The 22,109-nt window shown below is 32.7% G+C and overlaps 1 protein-coding gene across 2 annotated transcripts in view; it reads right to left on the bottom strand.

Annotated features, from left to right (window-relative positions):
* Positions 1-22,109, bottom strand: part of GEMIN2 (gem nuclear organelle associated protein 2) — a 25,426-nt gene extending 3,317 nt beyond the window's left edge. Inside the window, exons 1-7 of one of the 2 annotated variants that reach the window (XM_051978075.1) lie at positions 21,922-22,109; positions 21,497-21,581; positions 16,504-16,593; positions 15,932-15,991; positions 15,197-15,310; positions 12,790-12,834; positions 10,852-10,920 (exon numbers count right to left, since the gene is read on the bottom strand). In XM_051978075.1, coding sequence (XP_051834035.1) covers positions 10,852-10,920; positions 12,790-12,834; positions 15,197-15,310; positions 15,932-15,991; positions 16,504-16,593; positions 21,497-21,581; positions 21,922-22,043 — 585 coding nt within the window. In that variant the 5' untranslated portion in view covers positions 22,044-22,109. The remainder of the gene's footprint in view (positions 1-10,851; positions 10,921-12,789; positions 12,835-15,196; positions 15,311-15,931; positions 15,992-16,503; positions 16,594-21,496; positions 21,582-21,921) is intronic. The other variant, XM_051978076.1, reaches the window with a different exon arrangement.

Here is a 22,109-nt window from a genome sequence, read left to right as displayed (position 1 = left end):
TTCTGAATTAACTGATTCCTAAGTTCAAAATGGGAATGTTATTTATAAAATGTTTTCTGATACTTGTAATAAATTTCCTTGGATCTGTCACATTTCATACTGTTATGATGGAACTATTAAAACAAAATTTAAGTTTCATTATTAGTTGCTACAGAATTAAACTGATAAAAAGATGACTATTCTGTGAAAATTTTGATAACAAAATAATAGAGAATATTGTCACACCACAAAAGCAGACTCTCAAATTAAAAAATAAAATTACAACTGTATGGTAATACATCATTTCTGAAAAAAGTAATCTATAAGAAATATAAGAAATTATCATTGGTATTTATAAGATCATGGATTTGGAATTGTAAATGACCCAAGAGCCACCAAGTCTAATCCCTTATTTTACAGATGAGTAAACTGAATCCCAAAGAGGTTAAAATTGCTTGCTAGATTTGAAGTTAGTGTCAGAGGCAGGATCTGATTTAAAATAACTATATAAAATGTTTTAAAATAGTAAAACCATATATATATAAAAATATAGTCATAAATAAAAAAATATATTTTCTTAGTTGGCTTAGTAATAAAATGCAACGGACTTCTATATTGTACTCAGGCAAAGTGCAAATTATATTACTGAAATATTATTGTAGAGAAAATTTACAAATTTGAAGATGAGTGAAAGGTCATAAATCCAATATTGGAAAGTACCTTAAGAGGTCGCCTGAAGCAAGATAGAGTTAATAGTTTGCTGGATTTGGAATGAGAAAGATCTGCATTCAAATCCTGCCATCAAAATTTTACTAGTTGTGTGATCTGGGGCAAGTCACACAACATCTCAGCCTTAGATCTGTAAACTGGGAATAATAACATTTGTAAGACCAAAATTTATATACATATGTAAATTGTTCTGCCAACCTCAAGACACAAATGTTAATGTCACCATCATTATCATCTAGTTGCACTCCCTCATTTTATACTGGAAGAACTTTGAGACTGGAGAAATTAAGTGACTTGGCTCTGAAGGTGCCAGAGCTAGGGGTTTAAACTCAGGTGTCCAAGTTAAAGCTTTCCTTCCATCAGAACAGGAGATTAAATGGGTTAAATGACTACAGTAATAAGAACTTTTGATTGAAGTTACGAATTCAGAACTGAACCCTGGTTCTTAACCATGAGCAAGTCACTTAATCTTTCTGGGCCTCAGTATCCTTCTCTGTAAAATGAGATTAGTGGTAAAATGAAATTCAACTTCAAAAAGCACACACTCAAAACAGAGGTACAATGTAAACTTGTCAGACAAAACTTCTATAGGAATGCTTTTGCTTAACACTTATGTTTTAAGGGAGACTATATAGCAAAGATAAAAAATGAAGTTGTGGAAAAACGGTTTTCTAGGATACTGATGTCAAAATCAAATAGAAACAAAGACCGCCAAATCAAACAAAGATACCTGTAGGCCAAATATTGACTTAGAAAATTCAGTGAATTAATGTCATCTGCATCTTGTATTTTATTTTGTTAAATATTTCCCAATTACATTTTAATCTAGTTCAGATAGAATGTTGTGTGGCATGTTTGACACTCCTGCTCTAGCCATTCTGGAAAGGAATGAGGAACTATGACCAGGAAATTATTGACTGTTCATACTCTCAGACCCAGCTATACTATTATCATGTTTATAAAAATGAAGATAAATCAAAGAAAGAAAAGGATCTATATGTACAAAATGACAATAGCTCTTTTTATGACACTTAAAAATAAACTGAGATGGTGTTCTATTGGGGAATAGCTAAACAAGCTTTATGTATATAAATGAAATAAGACAATTTATATAATGACATTGCAGAGAAAAAAAACTTTACAAAACTTTAGCATGCTGATCAATGCAATGACAAACCAAAAAAAGGAAGATAAAACACAATTTACCTCCTGATGAGGGATGAACTTTAAATGCTTAAAGTACATTTTTGAGCATTGCTGAGACATACATAAAATTTATACACAAATAATATGCATATACATTCAATTAGCTAAGTCGGAGGAATTGTGGGACAGATTAAGAAACAAAGGAGAGTTCAATTGAGGTTTTGGTGGGATGTGATAATGACTAACGACAAATGGCATCAATAAAACTTTTTTAAAACAATGGAGTTGGATAGCTATCTAAGATCCCTTCTAGTTTTATAATCAATTGTTCTTGTACCAAAAAAATTTTTAATTGTAAAGTTGCTTTAAAAATCATGAGCCCGGGGGCAAAGCCAAGATGGTGGTGAGGACATACGCTTTTTTCTGATCATCTTCCCATGACTTTCAGCTAATTACCAAATTTAGTCTCTGAATTAGTTCTGGACTGGCAGAATCCACAAATATTGGGAGCGCAACAAATTACCAGCAGAAGATAATTTCTAAGATCACCAGAAAAGTCTGTTCTGATTGGACATGGAGGGAGGTGGCAAGGCCACAAGCAGTCTAAGCACGGAAGCCCGAGAGCATGCTATGCAGACCCAGGGCAGGGTGCAGACTCCGCATGGTAGAGAATATAGAAGGAGGATTCTATAGCAGTGTTGGTTACTCTGTCCTGGTTGCAAGCCATTAAATTATTAGATCAGCAGAAAAGTTATAAAACAACCAACACACACACAAAAGGTAAATAGTGAACCCCAAAATGCCAGAGTCTCCTGTGACCTGGCCATGCACACCCCAGCACCGGGAGTGAGTTGGCACAGACTCAGCGCAGCTTGTAGAGGAAACTTGGAAAACCTCCCTTGCCCTAAAAGCAAATCCCAACTTTTTTAAAAAAATGAGTAAAAAGACAAAAAGAATTCTGACCATAGATAGTTTTTATAGTGAAAAACCTCCCTTGCCCTAAAAGCAAATCCCAACTTTTTTAAAAAAATGAGTAAAAAGACAAAAAGAATTCTGACCATAGATAGTTTTTATAGTGAAAAAGAACAGATTTCAAACTCTGAGGAAATTAAAAGCAGATTGTCTCCAGATGAGGCAACAAAGGGTGATATAAATTGGTCCCCACACAAGACTCTCTTAGAAGAAATTAAAAAGGATCTTAAAAGAGAGCCTGAAGAAAAATGGAAAAAGGAAATGAAAACTTTGCTACGGGGTTTGGAAAAGGCATATAACTCATGAAAAGACAGATTCGGGAAAATGGAAAAACAACACAACTCCCTGAAAAACAGAATTTGTGAAATGGAAAAAGTAAAAAACTCCCAGGAAAATAGAATTCATGAAACAGAAAAAGAAAATAACTTCTTAAAAAGACTGAATTTGTGAAATGGAAAAAAATTCCATAGAACAAAATAACTCATTTAAAAACTCAATTGGACAAATAAAAAAAGAAAAAAAAAGTAAATGAAGAAAATAATTCAGTAAAAATCAGAACTGAACAAATGGAAACTAATGACTCAATGAGACAGCAGGAATCAGTCAAGCAAAACCAAAAGAATGAAAAAAAGGTAAAATACCTACTTAGGAAAACTACTATCCAGGTAAATAGGAGAGATAATCTAAGGATTATTGGACTCCCTGAAAACCATATGAAAGAAAGAGCCCAGACAATATTTTTCAGGAAATCATCAGAGAGAACTGTCCTGATGTCATAGAATCAGAAGGTAAAATAGCCACTGAAAAAATTCACCAAACACCTCCTGAAAGAGACCCCAAAATTAAAACTCCAAGTAATATTGTGACTGAATTTCACAACTATCAGAGTAAGGAAAAAATATTACAAGCAGCCAGAAAAAAACAATTAAAATATTGAGGAGCCACGATAAGGATCAGCCAGGATCTAGAAGCTTAAAGGATCAAAGGACCTGGAATCTGATATTCTGAAAGGCAAAGGAACTTGGAATGCAGCGAATAAATTACCCTGCTAAAATGATCATTTTTTTTTTCCAGGAAAGAAGATAGGCATTCAATGAAACAAGTGAAATTCCATTAATTTCTGATGAAAAGACCAGAGCTAAAGAAAAAATCTGAATTCCAAATATAGGACTCAAGAGAAGCATAAAAAGAACTCTTGAGAACTATATTTCTGTCATGGGTATACATAGAGAGTGCATGCAAAATTTGATTTTACAGTTATAATATAAAAAAGGAACTAGAGGTGGAAAGGGATTGTACCAGAAAAAGGGAAAAGTGGAGATTAAAATGAGGGAAATTACATCTCACTAAGAGACAAAGGAAAACTACTATATTTGAGGGAAAGAAGGGGGAGGAGGGTGAACATTGTGTAAATCTTACTCTCATCAGATTTGGCTCAAAGAAAAAATATTAGACATATTTGGTTTACAGAGAAACTTCTCTCAACTTATTGAAAAGGAGGAGGGGAAAGATAAAAACGGAATGGGTAGGCTAAATAGAAGGGAAAATAGAAATTGGAGGGGAAAGGTATAAGAAAGAGGGAGGGACTCTAAAGGGGGAGAGCTACTTGAGGCAAGTGTTGATCATAACTTAAATATTAGAGAGGAGGGCAAGGGGAAAGAGAAAGAGAAAAGTATAATTTGGGGATAATAAGATGGCAGGAAATACAGAATTAGTAGTTCTAACTGTAAGTGTGAATTGGGTGAACTCTCCCATAAAGTGTAAGTGGATAGCAGACTTTTTTAAAAATCAGAATCTTATAATATGTTGTTTACAAGAAACACATTTAACGCAGAGTGATACATAAAGATAAAAGGCTGGAGCAGAATCTACTATTGCTTCAGATGAAGTCAAAAAAACAGGTAGTCATCCTGCTCTCAGACCAAACAAAAGCAAAAACTGATCTAATTAAAAGAGAGAAAGAAGGAAACTATATCTTGCAAAAGGGTACCATAACAAAGCAATATCAATATGAGATATATATGGAACAAATGGTATAGCATGGAAATTCCTTTTTTTTGCTCATAAAGTTTCTGATTTTCCCTTGGCAGATAGATTCCTAAATATTTTATACAATCAGTAGTTACTTTAAATGGAATTTCTTTTTGTAACTCTAACTGTTGGGTTTTGTTAGTGATATATAAGAATGCTGATAACTTATGTGGGTTTATTTTATACCCTGCAACTTTGCTGAAGGTGTGGATTGTTTCTAATAACTTTTTAGTGGGGTTCTCTAAGTATACCATCATATCATCAGCAAAGAGTGATAATTTGGTTTCCTCATTGCCTATTCTTATTCCTTTAATCTCTTTCTCAACTCTTATTGCCAAAGCTAGCATTTCTAATACAATATTAAACAGTAACGGTGATAGTGGGCAACCTTGTGTGAAACAAGGAGTGAATCCTGATCTTACTGGAAATGGTTGTAGTTTGTCCCTGTTACATATGATGCTTACTATTGGTTTTAAATAGATGCTACTGATTATTTAAGGAAAAGTCCATTTATTCCTATACTCTCAAGAGTTTTTAATAGGAATGGATGTTGGATTTTATCAAATAGCATGGAAATTCCTAATGGAGAAGTTAAGAGAGCTGTAAGAAGAAATAGACAGCAAAATTATAGTAGTGGGATATCTCAACCTTGTTCTCTCAGAACTAGATAAATCGAATCACAAAATAAATAAGAAAGAAGTTAAAGAGGTAAATAGAATATTAGAAAAGTTAGGTATGATAGATCTTTGGACAAAATGAATGGAGACAGAAAGGAATAGTTTCTTCTTGGCAGTTCATGGAGCCTATACAAAAATTGACTGTCTTTCTTTCTCTCTCTCTGTCTATATCTATCTATAAATCAAAGGCAGAAATAATAAATGCAATTTTTTCAGATCACAATGCAATAAAAGTTACATTCAATAAAGAAACAAGGGAAAACAGATCAAAAAGTAATTGGAGACTAAATAAAGAATAAATGGACGAAACAGCAAATCACAGACACACTAATTTCATCCAAGAGAATGACAATGAGACAATATACCAAAATTTGTGGGATGCAGCCAAAGCAGTAATAAAAGGAAATTTCATATCTCTAGATGCTTACTTGCATAAAATAAAGAGAAGATCAATGCAGCTAAAAAAGTTAGAAAAAGCAAACTGGGCTTGCAACTAAAAAAACCTAGGAAAAAAACAAATTGAAAACCCCCAATCAAATACCAAACTTGAAATTCTAAAAATAAAAGGAGAGATTAATAAGATTGAAACTAAAAAAATTATTGAATTATTAAAAAAAATTAAGAATTGGTTTTATGAAAAAACCAATAAAATAGATAAATCTTTAGTAAATTTGGTTAGAAAAAGGAAACAAGAAAATAAAATTGTTAGTTTTAAAAATGAAAAGAGAGAACTTTCCATCAATGAAGAGGAGATTAAAGCAATAATTAGGAGTTACTTTGCCCAACTTTATGCCAATAAATTTGATAATCTAAGTGAAATAGAGGAATGCTTACAAAAAAATAGATTGCCCAGATTAACGGAGGGGAAAATAAATTACTTAAATAGTCCCATTTTAGAAAACATAGAACAAACTATTAATCAATTCCCTAAGAAAAAATTCCTAGGACCAGATGGATTTACATATGAATTCTACCAAACATTTAAAGAACAATTAACTCCAATGCTATATAAACTATTTGAAAAAATAGGGATTAAAGGAGTCGTACCAAATTCCTTTTATGACACAGACATAATACTGATACCAAAACCAAGTAGGATAAAAACAGATAAAGAAAATTATAGACCAATCTCCCTAATGAATATTGATGCTAAAATCTTAAATAAAATATTAGTAAAGAGATTACTGAAAATCATTCCCTGGATAATACACCATGACCAAGTAGGATTTATAACAGGAATGCAGGGCTGGTTCAATATTAGGAAAACTATTAGTAAAATTGACTATATTAATAACCAAATTAACAAAAACCATATAATCATCTCAATAGATGCAGAAAAAACATTTGGTAAAATCCAACATTCATTCCTATTAAAAACATTTGAGAGTATAGGAATAAATGGACTTTTCCTTAAAATAATCAGAAGCATCTATTTAAAACGATCAGTAAGCATCATATGTAATGGGGATAAACTGGAACCATTCCAAATAAGATCATGAGTGAAACAAGGTTGCCCACTATCACCATTACTATTTAATATTGTATTAGAAAGGCTAGCTTTGGCAATAAGAGAAGAAAAAGAGATTAAAGGAATTAAGAGTAGGTAATGAGGAAACCAAATTATCACTCTTTGTAGTGGTCTATTTAGAGAACCCCAGAGAATCAACTAAAAAGCTATTAGAAAAAATCCACAACTTTAGCAAAGTAGCAGGATACAAAATAAATCCACATATATCATCAGCATTTTTATACATCACTAACAAAATCCAATATTAAGAGATACAAAAAGAAATCCCATTTAAAATAACTGTTGAATAGCATTTTCACTCTTTGTTATTGTTTGCTTGCATTTTTTGTTTTCCTTTCAGGTTTTTTTCTTAGTTTCTAGATCTGATTTTTCTTATGCAGCAAGATTATTGTATAAATATGTACACACATATTGGATTTAACATATATTTTAACATATTTAACATGTATTGAACTACTTGTCATCTAGGGGAAGAGGTGAGGGGAAAGAGAGGAAAATTTGGAATAGAAAATTTTGCAAGGGTCAATGTTGAAAAATTACCTATCCATATGTTTTGTAAATAAAAAGCTATAATATAATTTAAAAAAAAAAAAACTGTTGACAGTATAAAATATTTGGGAATCTATCTGCCAAGGGAAAGTCAGAAATTATATGAGCAAAACTACAAAACACTTTCCACACAAATAAAGTTAGATCTAAAAGTTTTAGAAAAATATCAAGTGCTCTTAGATAGGTCAAGCAAATATAATAAAGATGGCAATACTACCTAAACTAATCTATTTATTTAGTGCTACACCAATCAAACTCCCAAAAAACTATTTTACTGACCTAGAAAAAATAATAACAAAATTCATCTGGAAGAACAGAAGGTGAAGAATTTCAAGGGAACTAATGAAAAAAAAAGAATCAAATGAAGGTGGCCTAGCTGTACCAGATCTAAAACTACATTATAAAGCAACAGTTACCAAAACCATTTGGTACTGCCTAAGAAACAGACTAGTTGATCAGTGTAGTAGATTAGGTTCACATTAGGACAAAATAGTCAATAACTATAGCAATCCAGTATTTGACAAACCCAAAGACCCCAGCTTTTGGGATAAGAATTCACTATTTGACAAAAACTGCTGGGAAAATTGGAAACTAGTATGGCAGAAACTAGGTAATGACCCACGTGTAACGCCATATACCAAGATAAGCTCAAAATGAGTTCATGATCTAGACATAAAGTATGATATTATAAATAAATTAGAAGAACATAGGATAGTTTGACTCTCAGACATGTGAAGGATTAAAGAATTTGTGACCAAAGAACTAGAGAGCATTACTGATCACAAAATAGATAATTTTAATTATATTAAGTTAAAAAGTTTTTGTACAAACAAAACTCATGCAGCAAGATTAGAAGGGAAGCAAATAAACTGGGAAAACATTTTTACATTCAAAGGTTCTGATAAAAGCCTCATTTCTAAAATATATAGAGAATTGACTCAAATGTGTAAGAAATCAAGCCATTCTCCAATTGATAGTCAAAGGATGTGAACAATTTTCAGATGAAGAAATTGAAACTATTTCTAGTCATATGAAAAGGTACTCCAGATCATTATTGGACAAATGCAAATTAAAGCAACTCTGAGATACCACTACACACCTGTCAGATTGTCTAAGATGACAGGAAAAGATAATGATGAATGTTGGAGAGGATGTGGGACAACTGGGACACTGATACATTGTTGGTGGAACCGTGAATGAATCCAACCATTCTGGATAGCAATTTGGAACTATGCTCAAAAAGTTATCAAACTTTGACCCAACAGTGTCACTACTGAGATTGTATCCCAAAGAGATCTTAAAGGAAGAAAAGGGACCCACATGTGCAAAAATGTTTGTGGCAGCCCTTTTTGTAGTTGCAAGAACCTGGAAACTGAATGGATGCCCATCAATTGGAAAATGGCTGAATAAATTATGGTATATGAATGTTATGGAATATTATTGTTCTGTAAGAAATGAGCAACAGGATGATTTTAGAGAGGACTTGGAGAGACTTACACGGACTGATGCTAAGTGAAATGAGCAGAACCAGGAGATCATTATACACGCCAACAAGACTATCTGATGATCAATTCTGATGGATGTGCCTGTTTTCAACAATGAGATGATTCAAACCAGTTCCAATTGTTCAGTAATGAAGAAAGCCCTCTACACTCAGAAAGAGGACTATGGGAACTGAATGTTATTGTTTGCATGCATTTTGTTTTCCTTGTCATTTTTTTTTTTTATTATTCTAGATCAGATTTTTCTTGTGCAGCAAGATAACAGTATAAATATGTATACATGTACTGGATTTAACATATATTTTAACATATTTAACATATATTAGACTACCTGCATCTAGGGGAGGGGATGGGGGAAGAGGGGAAAATTTGGAATAGAAGGTTTTGCAAGGATCAATGTTGAAAGATTACCCATGCATGTGTTTTGTAAATGAAAAGCTGTAATAAATTTAAAAAAGAACCATAAACCCTCTTTACTCCCACACAACTTTTAGGACAATATAGTCAAGTATTATCACAGTAAGGAATTTTCTTTAAAATCCCCTATTGGTTCAAATATGACAGATGAAGATATTATGAATATGGCATATCCCAAAGTCTAGTGCAGTTATTTAAAAAGTTCAATTATTTGCAAAAGATTTTTTCTCCCACTTATACAAGTTGTCTTCTTCTTTAGTTTAAAAAAAAAAATTTTTTTACCTACTTAACTTCTGATTTCAGTATAGTACTCCTAATATTTAAGTGTTTATTGAAGAAAAAAAAAATTCAGGTTGCTAATGTCTGTTACTTTAACCATTAAGTTGTTTCCTGTAAAAATATGGTTCTTGTAGCAAATCAATTTTAATGAGGCACCATGTAACAAGGGTAGCCAATCTTCTTATCATTTGGTAATATCCTAGTGCAAGATACTGACATGTGATTAGATTTGGACGAATACCTGAGTATTAAGCCTGTTTCCTGAACACAATTTTTTGATCTCTAAGTTTCAATTTTATCCATAAAATAGCAATACGATTGAAAAAAAAATACTTCCCCATATATTGTAGGGAAAGTACTTCCTAACTATATATGTGTAAATAAATAAATAAACACACACACACACACACACACACACACACACACACTTAAATGTGAGCATTATAAGTCTTCAGGAATGCTAGTTAAGGAATCTTATGTCCAAAGTACCTGTAAATTGAGATTCTCCTAGGGTTCTGGCATTTACCTTGAAAATAAATGGCAAACTGCATTTTTGATTTCCTTTGTAGGCTTATTGTACACTATTTCAGAGTCTGATTCTTTTTGTCCAGCAAAATAACGGTTTGGACATGTATACTTATTTTGTATTTAATTTATACTTTAACATATTTAACATGTATTGGTCATCCTGGCATCTAGGGGAGGGGGTGGGGGGAAGGAGGGGAAAAATTGGAACAATTTTGGCAATTGTCAATGCTATAAAATTACCTATGTATATAACTTGTAAATAAAAAGCTATTAAAAAAAAAAGAAATAATAAAAAAGAAAAGAAAAGAACTGGCAAAGAGGCAGTTATTTTGTTGAGAGAGAAGCTTCTGCTTTATCTCTCCAGAATAAATATCATTTTATCTTATCCTTTCACCTAGCTTTATGATTGCTCTTACAATTTCAACTGAACCTCAGGAAGTTCACACAAATTTCTGCTTCTTAAACCCACATCCCCATTCCACATTTATTATGAAAATATAAATAAAAATAATACCAATTCAGGAGTAAAGTCTTTTTCTCCAAACCAGTTAATCAGGTACTCTAGGACACTAGTTATTGTTGCCTTTTAAAAACAAGAAATTTTATTAGTAAAAAAAATATTGAATATCTAAGATATTTTTAGCATATAAATTTATACAGTTAAGTCAGTATTTGTATGAAGAATATGTATTCTTTAAACATTTATAGGAAGATAGCATCTGTATTATAACTAGTTTAATTAGATGGTAGCCATAGGTTCAAGAGAATCATTCAATGATATACACTCATTGTTCCAATTATCAACAATTACTTAAGCTTAAGTTTTATACTCTGGAAGGATGAATATAGAGATATCTAAAAAAAATCTTTGTCAATGAAAGGGAGGAGGAAAGGAATAGGAACCTTTGAAAAAATACCTTACACTCACTAATTACTTCAATTCAAGTTGATCAAAATTTTAATGATGGAGTTTCATTAGTACTAAAAAATAAAAAATCTTGAATTCACTAAATACTACTAAAAATAATGCTTTATGAGATCTACTAATATAATTTTTTGTTGAACAAACTTTCTTTTTTTACAAGGCAGGAATGATATGAATGGACCTGACGCCAGTATCAAGGTACAAATCCCACAAGCAAGTCCCTGCAATATGTATGATGCTGGAACTTTTTGAGGCAACTAAATGGCAAAGTGGATAAAATGCTGAGCCTGTAATCAGAAGTACCTAATCTCAAAGCCAGCTTCACACTAGTTGTGTGATACTGGGCAAGTCACTTAACTTTTGCCTCAGTTTCTTCATCTGTAAAATGGAGATAACACCATCTAATTCCCAGAATTGTAAGGAAAAAACAAGATAATATTTCTAAAGTTCTTTGCAAACATCAAAGCATTCTGTATTAACTATTACTTTTTTTTTTTTACCATTAATAAGTTTTAACTACTATTTGCAATAAAAAGCCTTTGAACTTGAATTTCCTGAGAACTGCTACTAAATTTAGATTCATATTAACAAAAAAGTTAAAGCTGTAATTGAATTTAATTTAACAGAATGAATTATTTCCTTTTTTCAATTTCTCTTTCTCTTTACAGTACCCTAATGCTAATGGATAATGAAAATAAATGTCATATTTTTATTGGATGTGGCTTAGTACTTAAAAATAAAAAAAGGAACATCAGTTTATGAAGAATTTGAGAACCAAAGGACCAGATTTTCCCCTATTAATGTAGAAACTATCAATAATTATAAATGAAATTTAATTCATATATGTATGTGATACATAAATATATTCATATTTATGTGTATATATACATACACACATACACATCCACACATAAACTCTTCTTCATGTGAATTTTTATTTTGGTCTGGACATGTATTTTTACTAGTGTAGGAAAATCCCAGAGAAGGAAATTCCCTTTACCTATAAAATTGTGGGAGGATTTTGTAATTTATAGTCTATTTATAGACAGTTGCCTGGAGAGCTAAAAGGATTAAATAAGTTGGCTAGAGTCACATACTATTATATGTTAGATGTAAGACTTGAAATTGGGTCTTCCTGACTAAAAGTCAACTATCTATGTCGTAATGTGTCATTTAATCATTTGTTATTTATACATATATATAATTCTATCTTTTTTTTTTTTTTTTCCTGAGGCAATTGGTCTTGCCCAGGGTCACACAGCCTGGAAGTGTTAACTGACCGAGGCTAGATTTTGAACTCAGGTCCGCCTGACTTCAGGGCTGGTACTCTATCCACTATACCAACTAATTGCCCCCTAATTCTAAGTCTTTATATGTATATCTCTGTTCATAGTTATAAAGCTAAAATTTAATTTTTTACCCAGTACTGCATGTATATTATAAATGTATACATATACACATATATATAAACACACACACAAACACATCTGAAAGACTTCACTTATCGTAAATTAAGATGAGTTTTACCTGATTCATCCTGCTAACAATACTAAGCAAAGGAGGAAAACCAATCTGTAAAAAAAAAAAATAAAACAAAGACAGTACTAAAATATGATGAATGATGGCATAAAGTTTTGTTTTTTACTGGGGAAATTTCAAAAAAAAATGTAAAAAATGTTCTTCATATTCTATTGCTTTTTAGTCTATTTCAACATAGTAATAATGCAATTATTAGAAACAAAAAACCAATGACCTCTCAAAAATTAAAACATTTGTTTAAAAAATACAGTATCTTTCTAGAAACAAAAAATAGCAACACTCAGGGACAAAATTGGAATATTCCTTGGAAAAGCAATAGTTCTGTATTTGAAGAATTCAATTAAAAAAAAAAACAACCTGCACTTAGAAAAGCTGTAATATCTTTATTTAAATGAAGTGCTTATGTTTTTCTTTTTTATTTGAATTATATAGTTTATATTTCATAGTCAAAATGGCTTACATCATGGTTTGATATAATTTGAATTTACAAAGTGCTTTTTTTGCAAAAATCTTATGACTTAAGTATGTTAGGTTACATCAAGAAATCTTGATATAAAATAAAAATTTGTCAATGCAAAAAATGCTTACATTAGAGATTTTAATGTGTCAGTCCAGATGTGACTAACAAAAACTTTTGTTCAGTCATTTCCTACTCTTAATTACCCCACTTTGGAGTATTCTTGGCAAAGACGCTGGAGTGTTTTGCCATCTCCTTTTGAGAAAAACAGTTAAATGACTTGGCCAGAGTCATGCAGCTAATAAGTTAGAGGCCACATTTGACTCAAGTACTTCAGATTCCACTTCTAATACTATCAATCATGCCACCCACCTGCCAAATAACAAAACCTACAAAACATCAGAGTTACAAAAAACCAAGTGGCTGTCTTAAAATACTTTATGTGCATCATGGTAAATAATTTCAGAGAATCATAAAGGTTTTTAAATATTTTAAGTGTTGTTTTGAAGAGCTAGCCTTATTAAACAGAGAAAATCATCTCTAGTAGCTTGGCCATGGCAACCCAATCCAAAGTGGAAAGAGCAATAAAGATTACAAATCAGTAAATACAGGACTTAGCCACCATGGCTTTATCACTAACTTGCCTCTATAATCTTGAACAAGTTATAACCCTGCTATGCATCAGTTTCTTCATTGTACATGAAGATAAACATTTATCTATCTTATCTCCAAATGCTGCTAATAGATAAAAGATGTCAATTTTTAATTAAAAACACATGTTAACATTAAAATTATTAAATGTAAAAAAAAGTATCACCTTTCTGTCTTGTTTTTCCCATTAGGTTTTTTAGTAGTAAGCAGCTTGGTTTCACCTTCCTTAAGTTTTCAAATAAGCACAAATATTATTACATCAATTCTGTAGCACAACTGTTCTCTAATTATTTCTCCTATATTAAACTTGTCTCCTCAAATATAGTGTATTTTTGGGGAGAAGGGAACATACGTTATATAATTTTACAGGGCTCAGTACAGAGAAGGTATTCCGATTTATTTCCTGTTAATAGATATTAGAAATTAGAATGTTACTTTCTAGATTTATAATAGCTCCAATCTATATAACTATATAAAGCCAAGTTGGACTGGAATGAAAATATCTTTCATAAACTTTTTTGGGCAAGATGGTCTTTAAAGTTTCTTCAGTAATTCTGATTCTCAAGATTGGTTAAACATATGAGCAAAGGACAAGTAATGCATGTTCCTTACTAAATGGTGTAGTCATACTGATTTATGTGGATCTGGCTATGTTGCTTTAATTAGATTTGTTCATATTTATATATAAATCAAAGAATCAGTAGAAGACAATATGATGAAAAGAGCATTAGGTCCTACATTAGGTGAAATGTAAGTTTTAGTTTCTTCTCTACTAATAATACTGTTTGATCAAATCATGTTACATTCTGTGACTAGTTTCCTTATGTTTTAAAGAAACAAGAATTCCATTAGTCCCCCTATCAACTGTTCAAGAACATTGCAAAATGAAATGCGGAATGAAAACAATTGGAAAAAAATTAGAAGAGTTATACATATGCCCCATGTTATTTCAGTTACCGTCAGCAGTAATGGCAGAGAAGAACAGTTGATCCTCCTAAATTAACCTCCTTAATGGGGAGGTAGGTGCTACTATTATCCACATTTTTCAGTTAAGGAAACTGAGGCAAAAGGAGGTTAAATTACTTGCCCAAGAACACAAAGCTAGTTAAGTATCTGTGGTTGGATTTGAACTCTGGTCTTCCTGACTACAGACCTATGCTCTATCTAACCCACCTTGCTGCTAGTAGTTCATATGTAATTTTTTTTTTTTAAGTGTCCTTCTTTAGAAAACAAAACAGAAATTAGGATCATCATGATTTTGCCATCTTAAGTGCATCCACCACTTACCTGCACATAGTTTATTCCTGGATTTTCACCTGTAGCTGTTGTAAGAGTCACTTCAGCATATAACTTTTCACCAAGACAGAACTTTTTCCAGCCTTCTTCATCTTCAGATTTTGGCTGAAAGATGAAGAAAAAGTTAATGGGCACACCAATTTTCAGAATTTTACAAGATAGAATAGACTTGATTGTCTAGTAGTTTGAAAACTTACCAAAACTCATTTCTTATGCTCAAACTGAGATGCCAATGTCTGAGTTTCCTTTATTAAAACCTCTCAAACTTCTCTTATCCTATCCTTCTACAAATGTAAGTAAGGCATATACTAAATAGCATTGTTCCTTGTTTATTTAGGTAACAGGGCACTTCCCATGCCTCTTCATTGAAATTTTAAAAATTCACTTAATAGGAAAATTTAAGAAGCTTATTTCATTCTTTAAATGCTGAAGACATATTTCACATCTCAAAATAATGCCAAACTATGAGTCCATCAGATAAGGCAAGACCTATCAGCTTCAACATTTAAAGTAGGTTGGAGAAAAAAAATGCCAAGGACTAAAATACTATATACTAATGATCTAATACTAAATACTAATGATATTTCATTTTTTTTAGATAACTTGCAATTTATAGACACACATATAATGGAAGAGAATGAAAATTTTGTAAAAGGTATTCTTTTTCAAGATTGGAAATAAATGCAAATTAACTTTTAAAAAGTAAATACTGAGAGAACTTCATACCATGGTGACATTGTTATCCAAATGTTGTGATTTCCAGTGATTTCTATGCTTGTTCACACTCTGAGAAAAAAAAATTAAATTTAAACTTTGTGTTTTAGCTTATTTCATGCTAGTTAAACAGAATAGGTGCATATGAGGGAAATAATTATATATACAATTTTTAGAAACTCAAGTTTTACAAAAGCAGTAATAATTAAATTCAGTATATGTTACTGTATGTAAGATACTGTGCTTGGCTATGATGAAACTTAAAAAAAAAAAAACCATTACAAAAAAAGAAAAATTCAACCCATTTCTGGCTGTCAGAGAATTTATATTCTACTGGAAGACAGAATATGCAGAGAGATAAGGAAATTTAAGATAATTTGAGGACAAAGAGTACTAAAAATTAGCAATAAAAGTCGCTTTCATATTATATAAAATTTACACAACTATATAACAATTTAGCATCTGATTTATAAATAAAACACTGACCTTCAGATTTAAAAGTCATGAGTCCTATTTTTCTAATAGAGCATAAAGAAGAAATAAATACTAGGTAAGGGTTTACTTGGACAATTAATTCTAATTACCTGACGAATAGTTGAAAATTGTGCTACTTGTTGCTGTTGCCATTTAATTGTTGGAGAATATCCTTCAGGAGCTGGCTGGCACCCTGAAAGCTAGAAAAAATAGTCCCCAAATGTTACACCAATAATATTATAAGAATCTGATAACTCCAAGATACACAGTAAGTTTATTAAGTGCTTATCATGCCAAGTGTTGTGCAAAGTGCTATAGATATAAAGAAAGGAAAAAATAATTACTGCCCTTAAGGAGAATACATTATAATGGAGGAATCAACATGTAAATAACTACATACTTACAAGGTAAATACAATGAGCAGATGGAAGATAACTGAAGAGGGATGGGGCTTGAAAGTAAGGTTTGAGGATGAACCAAGAAAGGTTTTCTAAAGGAGGTAGGTAGGATGAACTGAGTTTTAAAGAAAGCCTTAAAAACCAAGGTTAACAGTGAAGAGGCAGAGTAGGAGAGAAAGAGCCCAAGCAAGAGATAAAGATGGAATGTTATTTTTGAGACGTTACCAACAATGTAGTGGGATCACAGTGTGGAGGTAGTAAAGAATAATAAGCCTGGAAAGGAAAGTCAGGTTATAGTTCTTTAATATTTGATGCTGGAGGTAACAGGAAGACACTGGAGCACACCCTAGGGGAAGGAAAGAAGGGAAAGGGAGAGGAAGGATGACATGCTAGATCTAAATTTTAGGGGGGAAAAATCACTTTGAATGCTGAACAGAAGATATATTAGAGTGGGAAAAGATTTAAGGCAGGAAGACCAATACAGGGCAGGACTAGGGTTATGGCTATTAAAGAGTGGCAAGACAGTGAATGTGTTTTATTAGATGTGTGGAGAGAGGTATTGAGGATGACACTGAGTGACTTGAGAGGATGGTGCTGCTTTTGCAAAAGAAAAGCTCAGGAAGAGAAAAGATGAGTTTTGTTTTGGACCTCTGAATCTAGGATGGTCCCTATACGGGCTACCAAATGTTGAGGTATGAGAAATGAGGGTGAGAGATACCCAGAAAGCAATGGGATCCCCTGACCGATGTCGCAAGCTTTGTGAAAGAATTCACAATCTTGAAAGGCAAGGTTTGGGGCAAAAATGGGTTTATTCACTGAGAAGAACCAACTTCTCAGTGGGCTAAATCCTGTTAGGATATTTCAGCACAGGTTTTGGGGTTTCAGCCTTTGATTATATTGGGTTTTTGTGGCCTGCAGCTAGGGAGCAATCTCCAGATGAGTTCAAGGGACTAATTTTCAGTTCTATAAAGGGTGGTGATTATGCCCCAGGCCAAGATCTCCAATTGAATTGTAGGAGGAGATTACCATCTGGGAGTTTCCCTTATGAATAAGAGGGTGGAGACCCTCCCGGAGGTTGGAGGGTTTGAGACTTTTAGGGTTTCTCTAACTCAGATCCATCCCCCCAAAGATCAAGAGGACACAGTTTACATCATTATGGGACATTCAACTGAAAATGTGTAAAGAGTGATATAGGACTGTAATTTTGGAAAAAGATTAATACTGGAAAAATAGGTAATCTGCACAGAAATAGTAACTGAACGCATGGGAACTGATGAGATCACCAAGTAAAATATTATAGAGTGAAAAAAAAAAAAAAGGGAACAACTCAGGACAGTCTTAGGAGATACCCAAGGTTAATAGTGTATCAAGAAGAACCAGAAAGGAAACTGAGGAGTGTTTAGACTGGAGGAGAACCAGGAAACAGCAATGTCATGAACTTGAGGAGAGTATTTAGAAAGAAAAGATGATCAATAGTGTCAATGCCTCAGAGGGATCAAGAAGGATCTTGGATTGAGAATATATCATTAAAATAACAATTCAGAAATCACTGTTAACTCTGGAGAGAGCAGTTTTAATTGTCTGATAAGGTTGGAAGATAGCAGATGGTTTAGAAGAGTGAAAGAAAAGTAGAACTGAGAATAGATAACTTCCTCAAGGAGTTTAAGCCACAAAGGAAAAGAAAAATTGCCTGGAAAATAAGATGAAATGAAAATTAAGAAGTCAGAAGCAGGTTTGTAGTATCAGGGAAGGATATATATCTATATAGAATTATATCTAGCTACATAGAGGGAAAAAGTAAAAAATTAAAATAGGATCATAATGGAAAGTGAAAAGATACTTTAAAGGTCATTTCATAATAGTTACTTATTTTATAGATGAAGAAACTAAAGCCCACAAAGGTTAAGTAACTTGTCAAAGGGCAGGTACATATTAAGGGGTTAAGTTAGATTTAAATCCTAGTCTTTTAACTTTCAAATCTAACACTCTTTCAATTATAGTGACTAAATAAATATTTATACTGCTACATTTCAAGAATCCATTAATTTATCATCTTAAATCCTAATTTCTTTTTTTTTTTCTGTAAAGGAAGGAAAAAAAAAAAAAACTCAAACTCCCCAAACATTTGTAGCTAATCTTGTGAGGAGTAAACTTGTCGAGGTTGATCTTTGGATGACAGCTACAGTCAGGATATATTAAAAGATACTTAAAAATGGCACAAGTCCTTCAAATGGCAGCAAAAGATCATGTTTACTTAAAAGAAGGCAAAGAATACTTACATGTACTCACCTGGAAGTAAAGAAAGTCTAAACTATATGAACTTCTTGAGAAGTAATAGTTCATTTCTTCACACACACACACACACACACACACAGAGCGCAAAGATCTAAATTTAATAAGTGCCCTAAATTTACTCCAACAGATTGGAAATTACTTTAAATATCAACCTTCAATTTGGTAAATTGTAAATTTACAGTGTTATTTAGTGGAAAGAGGGCTGACTTTGTCAAGAAGATTTGGGTTCAAGCTCTATCTCTGACACAAATTAGCTGTGTGACTCTGAGCAAGTTATTTAATTTCTCACTGTCTCCAGGGTAATTCTCTTAGACTATAAAGTTAAAGAAGAAGAGATGTATACCTACATCGAATAAGGGGAATTTCTTACCCAGAAGTACCCTACAATAATGAAATCATAGGTTTAATGATATTTAAAAAAATTCACAAAACTATCATTAGTCTATTATCTTGATGAAGCACAGAAATAGTTCATATAATTATTTGAAGAATTTCTTGAAATGAAATTATCAGAGTAGATCAACAAGCTAACTCACTTTATTGTTCAACACTCCTATCTCTTAAAAATAAATTGGATTAAAACATCAATGATTAAACTATAAACATATGAATATGGAATAAGAAGCAATTATTTTAAAAAAAGAAAATAAGAAACTTGTTTTAAAATGACAAATTTAGCTTAAGATACTGGGAGAGAGAAAGGGTTTCTATTGCTCAAAAAGATAGCATACTGTTAAAACAGAGAGACTATATAACCAAAAGTCTTTTTGAGGAAATCCTGTGCAATACCTACTAAAAACATTTTCTATCCAATTCTAAAAATGTAAGCCCTTGAAAGCAGGGACTAGTGCTTACCATAGTGTGTTGCATATGACAGATGCTTAATAAATATTTAAAAACTGAATAATGTATTTATAGTATTGATCACAAAAATCGAGACTTTATATTTATCTACATCAAATTTAAGTAAAAAATCCTTTAACTTTAGTATTATATAGCTGAAAGGGACATTCGAGATCATGTGGTCTAACTTTTTTTTTAGCTAAGAATATAGATACTAAGAATGCCCAAGGTCACATAGGTAATAATTAGCAGGGCTGGGATTTAAATTGCAGCTTTCTGACTCCATTATCAATGTTTTTTTCAGGAACTGTTTCTTCTGCAAACTTATTACATAGAAATAGAAAATTTAAGTTTTCTGACCTATACTTGAGCATATGTTGTTAAGGCTCAAAACTAGTTTATTCTTTTTTTGACTGCTGCAAATAAGACTACATATACTTCTGGAACACGGAGATTATGATTTACTTATTTCTGTATCTAAGCCTAGTTCAAGTAGATTACTTAAAAGAGGTATTTAATAAATGTTTCTTTAAAAAATTACTTTAAAAATAAAACACACAATAAAATGCATTTAATCCCTGTAATCAGGGTTGGACACATTTCCATTGTGGATCAGAGCACAATGTTTTTGATGGTAAAGACTTAAAGCTGTTTTCTTCAGTGTGGCACAGTGGAAAGGGCACTAAAGTTAGTTACAGAATCTGAATTAAAATTCCAGTTCTGGTAATGATCATCTGTGACCTTGTACTCATCACCTAACTAAAAAAAAACGCTAAGAAGATGTGCCAAAAGTAAATACTCCTGAAGTAGTCAAAATTTACCTAGCTATTGTTACCTTGCATATTCTTCATTCTATTTTGAATAATACACAACTAATTTTAAGAATTAAAAGTACTAGAATAATAACAAATGATATCTAGCATTTACAGTTTTTGCTAATGTATCTCACAAAAAATAAGTTAGGTTCTTATGGACCTCATTTACAAATAAGGAAACTGAGACAGATGGAGGTTAAGTGATTTTCTCAGGGTTACATATAGAGTCTGAGGATAGATTTGAACTTGAGGTCTTCTGGCCTATAGTTTCCTCAAAGGACTTGATTCATTGTATGACAATTTTACAGCTGGAATGAACCCTTTTTTTTTTTTTTTTTTAAAGACAATATTATAGTGGAAGACATCATGACAGAATAGGAACTTAAAAATTGTGAGCACCTGGAAGGAAGCTGCTTTTGCCTTTCTTTGTAACCGCAGAGCTTTAATAGCACAGTGCCTAGCACAGGTATGTAAATGCTTGATTTGACTTCTGACTCCCATTCTAAATCCTCTTCACATATCATTCTACAATGATAGGGACTTCAAAGATGGTATTATTTTAAACTATTTTTGTTAACTATACGATGACGACGATTAATTGTTTTTTCTGAAGATTCTTAAACTGGGACCCGGTTATTTGTAGGCTTTAAAATGATCACATAAGAGGTCTAATATTTAAGCTGCGCAGCTTAAAGGGAGATAAGTTTCCACTATTTAGTCCGATAAAAAAAGCTTAAGAACATAAAACTCACTGAAACATTCACTGTTTGCTTTCTTTTCAACTTCTTTGGATCAATGTGTGCCACCACAACATCTGGACATTGTGCTGCTTCAAGCCTACAAATGAATTTTTTTTTAATTTAATTTTGTTTCAGGAGTAATCCATTCCCTCATTTGCTTTTTTAAATGGACGAAGAGTATGGGGAAGTTCGCTCTGCAGCACACCGAAATCCCCGGCAAACTAGTGACTCCAATCCCCAACAAGGAGACGCAACCCTCTTCATCCTCCCCCTCCACCCCGGCTTGGGACATAGCGCGCCACTCCAGCCACGTCGGCGACGTCAGGCGGCGAGTAAGTGGGAGGGGGGGGCACTACGGCGACTCCACCCACTTCCTGGAACTGAGTGGGGGAGGGGGAACGCGTTTGAGGTCAAAGGCTCCGAGCCAAGCCACTCACTGGACCCGTTTCAGATATTCCTGGGGTGTCCGAGGTGGCACGGAGGGGTCGAAGTCTTCAGCCAAGTCGCAGGGTTCCACCGGTAAGAGGCGGGGCATCAGCTCCTCCACTACCGACTCCATCGCGCCTCAACCCCGCGGAGCGTGGTCGAGCCGAGCCGTGAGAGATCGGGCAAGGCCCCCTTTGCA

This window comes from Antechinus flavipes, chromosome 2 (assembly GCF_016432865.1).
Source record: "Antechinus flavipes isolate AdamAnt ecotype Samford, QLD, Australia chromosome 2, AdamAnt_v2, whole genome shotgun sequence".
Classification (NCBI taxonomy): Eukaryota; Metazoa; Chordata; class Mammalia; order Dasyuromorphia; family Dasyuridae; genus Antechinus; species Antechinus flavipes.
This window is presented reverse-complemented; position numbering and strand designations above follow the sequence as displayed.